The 11,042-nt window shown below is 41.2% G+C and overlaps 1 protein-coding gene across 1 annotated transcript in view; it reads left to right on the top strand.

Moving 5' to 3' along the window:
- prkcz (protein kinase C, zeta) overlaps positions 1-11,042 on the top strand; it is a 149,215-nt gene that overhangs the window by 117,043 nt on the left and 21,130 nt on the right. Inside the window, exons 16-17 of the mRNA XM_046055327.1 lie at positions 6,002-6,081; positions 8,249-8,338. Coding sequence (XP_045911283.1) covers positions 6,002-6,081; positions 8,249-8,338 — 170 coding nt within the window. The remainder of the gene's footprint in view (positions 1-6,001; positions 6,082-8,248; positions 8,339-11,042) is intronic.

Here is an 11,042-nt window from a genome sequence, read left to right as displayed (position 1 = left end):
CAGGGCACCAGTGGCAAATTTACCAATCTTGGTGTTCTCTGGCAAATGCCAAACATCCTGCACGGTGTTGGGCTGTAAGCACAACCCCCACCTGTGGATGTCGGGCCCTCGTACCACCCTCATGGAGTCTGTTTTTGACCGTTTGAGCAGACACATGCACATTTGTGGCCTGCTGGAGGTCATTTTGCAGGGCTCTGGCAGTGCTCCTCCTGCTCCTCCTTGCACAAAGGCGGAGGTAGCGGTCCTGCTGCTGGGTTGTTGCCCTCCTACGGCCTCCTCCACGTCTCCTGATGTACTGGCCTGTCTCCTGGTAGCGCCTCCATGCTCTGGACACTACGCTGACAGACACAGCAAACCTTCTTGCCACAGCTCGCATTGATGTGCCATCCTGGATGAGCTGCACTACCTGAACCACTTGTGTGGGTTGTAGACTCCGTCTCATGCTACCACTAGAGTGAAAGCACCGCCAGCATTCAAAAGTGACCAAAACATCAGCCAGGAAGCATAGGAACTGAGAAGTGGTCTGTGGTCACCACCTGCAGAACGACTCCTTTATTGGAGGTGTCTTGCTATTTGCCTATAATTTCCACCTGTTGTCTATTCCATTTGCACAACAGCATGTGAAATTGATTGTCAATCAGTGTTGCTTCCTAAGTGGACAGTTTGATTTCACAGGAGTGTGATTGACTTGGAGTTACATTGTGTTGTTTAAGTGTTCCCTTTATTTTTTTGAGCAGTGTACTTCCACACAATAAGTCATGTATGGGAGTATGAAGGAGCAGGACAGCATATTTAGAGAAGCCTGATTCAATAGGTCTTAGGCTTTATTTAATATTGCTAATGACTTGGATATTTTTGTTTTAATATACTTTATGTGAGGTCCATCCACCCATCCACCGTCAACCACTTATCCTGTGTACAGGGTCGCGGGGGTATTGGAGCCAATCCCAGCTGACATCGGGCGAAAGGCGGGGTACACCCTGGACAGGTCGCCAGTCCATCACAAACTTTATGTGAGGTTTCCAGCTTAATTTGTTGTCAATAACTACCCCGAGGAATTTTATTTTAGATACTCGTTCTAGTTCTATACCATTTATCATGAGTTTCTTATCTGTGTCGGTTTATCGGTTCCCAAATATTATAAATTTTGTTTTACTCAAATTCAGTGTTAGTTTATTTTCATCAAACCAAATCTTCATCCTACTCACTTCCTTTTCCATGGTATCCAGTAGCTTCTCCAAATTTTCACCACAGCATAGTACGTTTGTGTCATCAGCAAAAAGAATGGTTTCCACAATTTGCGATACTTCACATATATTATTTATAAAGAGGTTAAATAATAATGGCCCCAACACTGAACCCTGTGGCACCCCACATGTAACCTGCAGCAGTTGTGATTTATTGTTTTGTATTTCAACATACTGTTTTCTGTTCTCCAGGTAACTGGATAACCATGTCAGTGCAATTCTTCTAATACTATATCTTTGTAGTTTTTTAATCAATAATTTGTGATCTACAGTGTCAAAAGCTTTTTTGAGATCTAGGAATATCCCTACTGTATATTGTTTCCTGTCTATTGCGTTTGTAACTTTTTATATAAATTCTATCATTGCAAAAGAAGTTGATCTGTCAGCTCTAAAACCATATTGTTGGTGATGAAATCATCCAGCCTCATAAAGAACATTTTTTCCAATATTTTGGAGAACTGTGGAAGCAATGAGATGGGTCTGCAGTTGTGCAGTATATGTTTGTCTCCAGTTTTATATATTGGTATTACTTTAGCTATTTTCATTTTATCTGGAAAGACACCGGTTTGTAGGGACTGATTGCAAATATGAGTTAGAGGTCTTGCTATGGATTCAATAATGTTGTTGACTGTGCACATATCAATATCATGGCAGTCGGTGGACTTCTTACTCTTAAATTCTTTTACAATATCGATAAGTTCTTTTTCATCAGTCCCTCTTATAAATATTGTTTCTTCAACAAATAACTTCTTACTTTCTACTCCATCACTACTGCCCGTCTTTGGAATATCCCTTGCCAGTCCCAGACCAACATTGACAAAGTATTTATTGAATTCCCCAGCAACTGAAGCCTTGTCAGTGATTTCTGTATCATTTGATACAAGCAAGTAACTTGCATATTCTTCTTTACCATTTTTTTTAATGATTAGCATTAAAGACATCCCATGTTTTTTTTATATTATTTTTGTTGTCTTCCAGTAAATTGCTGTAAAAATTAACTTTACTGCATCTTATGATTTTTGTTAATTTATTTTTATATAACTTATATTTTTGTTCTGCTTCTATTGTTCTTCTCTTTAAGAATTCTTTGTATAGTAAGTCCTTCTTCTTACATGCATATATGATTCCATGATATCCATGGTTTCTCAACATATTTTCGCTTTACTATTTTCTTTACTAGAGGACAATGTTTGTCATATAATCCTGATATGATTGTCAGAAATGTTTCATAGGCCCTATTGACATCACTCACATAAACTTTTTTCCAGTCTTGTCTTAAAAGGTCTTGTTTAAAAGAATTTTTGTTCTTAGTACTGTCTATGAAGATTCTCAGTCATCCAGGTCATAGTTATCCAACGAAGGTTAAAATCAAGGGCAACTGGACTTGGTTGAAGATACTGGAAGACGTTTCGTCCCTCATCCAAAGGACTTCTTCAGTTCTGACTGACTGGCAGGGAAACTCAGCTATTTAACCTCAGTGGGGTCGTTATCCCGGGTCATCGATACCGCTGGTTCGTTAGTGTTCCTTCCTGTGACGACAGTCGTTACAGTCGTTAAGACTACCTGTGGCCAACAAACATAACATCCCTGTGTTTTTTAAACCCAAGAACACACTAAGACAGATGCTGGTACACCCCAAAGACCGCACACCCAAACACAAGAAAAAGCAATCTAGTGTATGCGGTCCAATGCAGTGAGGAATGCACAGACCTGTATATTGGGGAGACTAAACAACCACGACACAAACGCGTGGCCCAACACAGAAGGGCCAACTCCTCAGGTCAAGACTCTGCAGTCTACTTGCATCTGAAGGACAGAGGACACTCATTTGAGGACCACCAGGTGCACATTTTAGACAGAGAAGATGGATGGTTTGAAAGGGGTGTCAAGGAAGCATCTACACCAGGGTTGAGAAGCCGTCATTGAACAGGGGAGGGCGTCTACACCACCACTTATCCCCCACTTACAATGCTGTCCTTTCATCACTTCCCAGGAAAATCAACAAACGTAACCTATTGTCCTCAGGTGAAGATACCAACGATGGTCATTTAGTCTTGGCCACATGCAGTCTTAACGACTGTAACGACTGTCGTCACAGCAACAAGGAACACTAACGAACCAGCGGTATCGATGACCTGGGATAACGACCCCACTGAGGTTAAATAGCTGAGTTTCCCTGCCAGTCAGTCAGAACTGAAGAAGTCCTTTGGATGAGGGACGAAACGTCTTCCAGTATCTTCAACCAAGTCCAGTTGCCCTTGATTTTAACCTTCGTTGGATGTTCTTAGTACTGTTTTTTCCCCTGCTACTTGCTGACCAGCAGATGATGGTGGTTTGAGTTAATTACTGCCGCTACAAGAAATGCATTTTTTCTCTTTGCCAGAATTAAACTATTCGATTGGCAACTTACAGTCACCAAAACAAAATCTTAAACTCAGTGGGTGACCAGTTAAAGTACCAGAACGCTGCCCATTAAGGAAGGTACTTATAAGTATCGCAGTGCCAACCTACACAAACACTGGTTTGGACCAAAGAAAACAAACAGTGGGTGTGATCGCACCCTCAGGGAAGAGGAACCTCTATAATATCTGTCCTATTTGCATTTGTGTTTCCTCAAGCCATATGGTACCCTCACACAGCACACCCCCTTACTGCACCTCCCTCCTCTCTCTCACACAGTCACCCACACAGCCCACTGTAACAGAAATTCCTCCATACTACAGTAGCTCCGTGTGACGCATCACGTCTCTGCTGTGACTGTCAGGAGCATAGCGTGGCACCACGGCTAGCATCTGCCACCAGTACCATCCTCCTGGCGGTCTTACCGGTAGAGCAGCAGGTTCCTGGGTGAACGCCTGCCAGTGGAAACCAACCCTTTCACTATAGGGGGCACCCAGCCATATGCGACCTAGCTAGACCCTGCGCCAGGATCTGCTTTGGGTATCAGCGCTCAGAGCTTTAGACAGACAGGCAGCTGGCAAACATTTGATTCAGTGGTGGAACCAATGGAAACACCTTTCTAGTTTTCTGATCACTTAATAGCTTTGCCCAGAGCTTTCAAACATATGTAAAGAGTCTTCATCATGCTGATACTAATACAACAGTATATCTGACATTAGCTAAAATTGGCTGACTATGCCAGTGTGTTGTACTGTAAAAACTAGACTGCCTTCTCATCTCACCATTTTGTACCAATATCCAATATGTGTATTTATCATCTGTAATCATGAAGAGTACCAGAAGGGAAGTTGTGAACATTTCCATCCTTTCCTGTTTTGGTATTTCTCTGATATATTGTCCTGTGTTACGACCCCCAGAAAGGCTCATTACAGAAGAGGTCTAACATAATCAAGAGAGAGTCAAGGAGTTGCAAAAAGCAAACATTACGTTTATTAAATAAACAATGAAAAAGTGCCAAAAAATCAGCCTTAAATAACAACCTAAAACAAGATAGGTCCGATGGGCCGGCCAAAATTAACAAAAGAAAGGGAAGCCCTCCAGACCAGCACACAAAGGGCCGTTCTGGAGTCTTCCCGCTGTTCTTAACCAACCTTAAACTAAACCTTCCCAAACAGAAATAAAGCCGGACAGGACTACCAGACCCGTCAGAGCACAAAGAAAACAACAATCTATTTTACACAGGTCACAATCAGTCTGCTACTGCCAAGGCTGGAAGGTGATCTCTCTTCCCACCCTCTCTTTACTGGCTTCCTCTCAAACAGTCCTGACTTGATACACCTGAGGGAAACAGAAGACATCCTAATTGACAATAATATACACATCATAACCAGTGGGTGAGGGGACATGACAGGACACGGTGAGGACACAATGAAGCCTGTGGAGTAGAATACTACTTTATTGACCGCCAGAATATTTGACTCACTAAAACATAATAGTAACATACGAACATATAACATGTAGAACAACTGTGATAACCGTTTTGATTGTGGTAAACAATTATACCACTGAGACGAAGGAACAAGCCACGCATCACTCGCTGCCACTCGAGAAGCATGTTATTGAGAGCGCACGATACTAATTAGAAATGTCACAGATGAGTGCATCAACATTTTGATCAGCTCATCTCTCATCTGATTTGTGGCCGCTGTTTAGAGAGAAGGCCATCCTGTCCTTCCATGTTGTTTCTGAAGCACTTCTAATGAAAGACAATGTGCACAAATATCCTGAATGAAGCACGTAATACAATTCTTAGCCTTTCTGAATATTAAGTATTAAGCAAGATTTTCTACAAATCTTGTTTTCTCATCACCCAGCAGCTTATCAGAAATAACGGGGCTGTTGCTGCAATCATCATCCACAGATGACTTCACAGAGAGCATACTCATCTACATCGTTACATCCACGTCTCTTTCTGAAACGTCTGTATGAGAACACACACCGGTCACACCTCAGCATGAAGCACAAATCTTTGATGTAGTACTACATCCTTGGATTCAGGTTTAGAGGGACAAACTATTTTTCACAGTTGTTTTTGTTCTCGTTAGCATGACATTGTTGAGCTGTGGGAGTCTCAAGGCTCTGTGTACGACATCAGAATTGAGAGAAAGAACAGAATAGTGTCCTCTGCATCTCCTCCCTTCCTTTGACTCCCACGCCGCAGACATGGTCACCCACAGGCAGGTTGGACCGTGAATCATCCTCCTCCCTACTCACGATTGTCCTTTTCTTTCTCTCGCCCTCTTTCTCTCTCTTTTTTTTTTTGTTGCTGTCCTTCCCCTCTTTTTTGCCTACAGTTATTCTTGAGAAGCCCATTCGCATCCCAAGGTCTCTGTCTGTGAAAGCTGCCAGCGTGCTCAAGGGCTTTCTAAACAAGGTGAGCGCAGCCCTTTCTCTCTCTGTGTCCGTGCACGCTGCTGCTCAGTCAAATCGCCATGTGTGGGATCATGGTCACGAACCTGGGCATTGTTATGATCCGCCAGAGAAGGCCTCTTCATTCAGTGTACGTGTTGATCCCTGTGTTACAATAAAGTGAAACTTTAATGATAGTAGAACGAGGATAGAGCGCGAGTGAAATATAGAATCCATGTTTTTGCATGTTTCAGCCTCACACTCAGTATGCAGCTTGGGTCAAGGAACAAGAACAAGATAAAATGGTAAAATAAATGAAATGGGGTTTTAAATGTTCTACCACTTTAATATAATATCAGTTTATGAAGTATGCCATAATCAAACTGACCAAACATTTAATGGCTGAGATTAGAAGAATCTTGGGACTTAAAGGAATAGTTCAACATTTCTGGAAATATGCTTATTGGTTCCTCTCTAAAAGTAAAATGAGAAGATCAGGATCATAGCCTAGCTAAGCATAGCATAGAGTATAAAGACTGAAGGAGAAATCTAAAAATGATATAGTCATCATAGTGGCAACCTTACTGTTACTCCAGGAAATCACTTTGCTAATAAAAAAGTTCCAACATAAACAAATAGTCATTTTAACATTTCTGTTTGTGTACAAATTTAAAAAAGGACATATTATAAGGTAATTAGTGAGCTCTAGGTGTTTTGGTAAGTTTCCCCTGTTTCCCGTCTTTATGCTAAGCTAAGCTAACCATGACCTGACTCCAGCTGATACGTCTCACTCCCAGAGATAACGCAAATATAATTTTTAACAAAATGTTAAAATACTATCCTTTAAAATGGGGTTTAATAACCTTTTCTCACAAAAACCTATGTTACTACTGCACATCATGCAGTTGTCTACACAATACTATATTGTTTCAGAATTCTTTTTTTGATCCACCTTTCAGGCACCAACTGCTTTACATCCATATCACAGCAATATGAACACTCACAGAGACGTCATGTCTGCTTTTATTTTCAATTACTGTTCCGTGGAAAGGCCTTTCAGATAAAGGCAGGTTTATGTCTAAACAAGACATTCACAGTGATGGATTAAACTATCAGTCTGGGGAAATTCTATAGATTTTTGTATGGTCAACAAATCCCACGAAAAATCAAAACCAACAATGAACAGAACAAAAAAATTCACTGTCTCTTTCCTCTGAGCCGTAGAGCTCCATTGTCGTCCAGAAACTATTAAAACCATCAGTGAGCCTCACTGCTGCACTGAGTCACATGTTCCTTCATCACCATAAACACAATGTAGTTTATTCTGACTCTGTTGCCCCAAATTCTCACTGCAGCACCACATGTGGATTCATCCGCCGCTAGAAATAGTCCCCAAAGAATTCGCTATTTCCTCCTGTTTGTCTGATAGAAACTACAACGAACAGCTGTTTGAGGAAATTAAACTATATATGTGGGAGGTGTTTTTCTAGATTTATGCCTTCAGTATCAGAACCACCATAGAAGAAGAAGTCAGAAGGGCTATGCTGACAAAAAGAAAAATATAGAATTACACTAGAGTTATCCTTTTACTCAAGTTGCAAGTTTTAAATCTATTTTTTATACTTTAGTAAAATGAATGTGAGAAAACTGCCTTAAAAGAAAAAACAGTGATTTTGTAGTAAATGTAAACTACAACATGTAAAAACACTGTGTGGCCCTTTAAGAAATGTATTGGTCACAACGGTTCAGAGAAAACAGACTTTTCGGTGTGGCCCTGCAAATGTGTGTGTTTCTGCATTTCATCTCCTGGATTCATGTTGTTTTTTTCTCTGTAAGTCACCAGAATCATTGTAGTGATGAAAACAGTCCAAGTTAAGCAGTTACAGGGGGCTATATGTACACATACACATGTCGTGCATGATGAAAACATGTGGAGCAAACCTTATTTTTAATTGTCCAGATGGGAATTGCTTCATTCTCTCAGGAACTGTATAACATCTGAAATACAATAAGAGAAATTCCGTCTTTCGGCGTCCTCCCCTCTCGACTTTATTACTGTCCACATAAAGTAGAATCACTCCCACAGAAAGCCTGCACCTTCTACGTGGAGATGTAAATTATAAAGAATAAATAAAGACTCTCACATCTTTGCTCCTGTTTGTGTTCCTGACCAGCTGTCTTGGTCCCAACAGGATCCTAAGGAGCGGCTGGGATGCCAGGTCCAGACGGGCTTCACCGATATCAAGTCACACACATTTTTCCGCAGTATAGACTGGGACCAGGTAAGAGCTGACGGAGTGAGGAGAAGTGTACACTTCCAAAACCAAATATACACTGGAATCTTTCAAAAGCTACTCAATCAACACACAAAAGGAGCGGGGAGAAAGAAATCAATTCAAACATGTCATTGCCGGTGTGAACATTTCTTACAATTTCAGAAGAAGACAACAGGATTGCAATTTGCAATACATGTTCTGCAAGGGTTTCTGAGAGGAGGGGTAAAGATATGAGTTTTAACACAACAATCTTATAAGTCATCTGAAATTTTGTCATCGCAACAAAGATATTTTTAAGGAAAATGAAGCAGTGAACGTTTCCACTTAAGGAATGTTGTGTCTCTGCCAGTAATGAAGTAAAACAATGAATGAAGAGCAAGTCCAGCTTCTGAATGATCAGCTGCTCAGCATAGGAGAGCGCAGGTGATTTTAATAATGATTGGTCACGACAGAGAGTGAGTGACAGCTGGATTCAGCGAGGAGTCTGTTGTTTTACAGTCTGGTACAAACAGGTAAACATTGTATTTTTTGCTAAACTCGCTACAGACAAGAACACACACAAAATATGCACAACTAAAATGATGATTCACAGACTAAAACTAAACTAAGATATCTTTAGTTTTGACAAAATTAACCCTGTTTAAGTGTTCATTGCCCAGGGAGTGATTATTTCAGGATACAGGACTTAAAGCATTTCACTGACTTAGGGCTGACCCCGAATAGTCGAAGATTCGATGCTTCGATGGGCGGAGCCTGATTCAACTGTCAATCTCAGTCGAAGCTTCGCAGTGAAACAAGGATCATGCCATTTTGGCAATATGGGGGTGCTCAACGATTTTGTACAGAACTACCAGTTTTATCCCAATTAGTTAATATACAGCCTATTACAAAATGCATTTCAACATTTAGTAAATAAACATTTAAAAAGTAAATAAAACTAATAAAACTTTCAATAAATGTTATTAAATTGCATGAATAAATCCAAAATTGTAACCCTAACCCTTGGTCGTCAGTGCACATGTGAAGGCGTAGCGTGTGTGTGGTGGCAGAAGGGGAACACTTGCTGAAGAGACTGAGACCCGGCTTCACTGGTCTTATGCCGAGTTGTCCACACCTCGCGGGACTTTTGGATAATTTATCACAGTTGATGAACCACACAAAGAATATTTTATCATTTTTAAGTAGCCGGCTACTTGAAATAGATCCGCGAGGAACCGCAACGTGCATGCTGTTGTCGGCAGCAGTAATGCACATAAAACTGAATGACTGGCGAGAGAGAGAGAGAAAGGGTCTTCAAAAAGCCTCAGTTTAACTGCAAATTTACAGTGTAAGTTGAATGAATAGAGACTGCAGCTCTACAGCTTCTCAAGATTAAAGCGGAGCTACTGTGTGTAAACCCCCCCGCGCACATGATTCGACTTTCAGTCAACTATAGGCAGGACTTGACAATTCTGATTCGACTAATTAAATCCTTAGTCGAGGACAGCCCTACACTGACTAATATTGTGCTGTTTATTTATTTGCTCACCTGAGGGTGTTTTCAAACGTGTGCTGTTTAGTCCAACTGAATTAGACTGTGGGTTTGTTTTCCCTCTTGGTTCAATTCATTAGGGCAAATTTGAACACAGCGTTATGTGAAGGATAGAAGCAATTTAATATTCACAATCAAAGACCACACCTGCAGAGATGTACAGGTGCTGGTCATATAATTAGAATATCATCAAAAAGTTGATTTATTTCAGTAATTCCATTCAAAAAGTGAAACTTGTATAATGTATACATTCATTCCACACAGACTGACAACTAATGAAAACCCCAAAATCAGTATCGCAAAAAATTAGAATATTGTGAAAAGGTTGAATATTGAAGAAACCTGGTGCCACACTCTACTCAGCTAATTAACTCAAAACACCTGCAAAAGCCTTTAAATGGTCTCTCAGTCTAGTTCTGTAGGCTACACAATCATGGGGAAGACTGCTGACTTGACAGCTGTCCAAAAGACGACCATTGACACCTTGAATAAGGAGGGCAAGACACAAAAAGTCATTGCTAAAGAGGCTGGCTGTTCACAGAGCTCTGTGTCCAAGCACATTAATAGAGAGGCGAAGGGAAGAAAAAGATGTGGTAGAAAAAAGTGTACAAGCAATAGGGATAACCGCACCTGGAGAGGATTGTGAAACAAAAGCCTTTCAAAAATGTGGGGGAGATTCACAAAGAGTGGACTGCAGCTGGAGTCAGTGCTTCAAGAACCACCATGCACAGACGTATGCAAGACATGGGTTTCAGCTGTCGCATTCCTTGTGTCAAGCCACTCTTGAACAAGACACAGCGTCAGAAGCGTCTCGCCTGGGCTAAAGACAAAAAGGACTGGACTGCTGCTGAGTGGTCCAAAGTTATGTTCTCTGATGAAAGTAAATTTTGCATTTCCTTTGGAAATCAAGGTCCCAGAGTCTGGAGGAAGAGAGGAGAGGCACAGAATCCACGTTGCTTGAAGTCCAGTGTAAAGTTTCCACAGTCAGTGATGGTTTGGGGTGCCATGTCATCTGCTGGTGTTGGTCCACTGTGTTTTCTGAGGTCCAAGGTCAACGCAGCCGTCTACCAGGAAGTTTTAGAGCACTTCATGCTTCCTGCTGCTGACCAACTTTATGGAGATGCAGATTTCATTTTCCAACAGGACTTGGCACCTGCACACAGTGCCAAAGCTACCAGG

Source organism: Micropterus dolomieu, linkage group LG08 (genome assembly GCF_021292245.1).
Source record: "Micropterus dolomieu isolate WLL.071019.BEF.003 ecotype Adirondacks linkage group LG08, ASM2129224v1, whole genome shotgun sequence".
Taxonomy (NCBI): domain Eukaryota; kingdom Metazoa; phylum Chordata; class Actinopteri; order Centrarchiformes; family Centrarchidae; genus Micropterus; species Micropterus dolomieu.
Note: the sequence above shows the minus strand (reverse complement) of the source record. Positions and strands in the feature narration are given on the sequence as shown.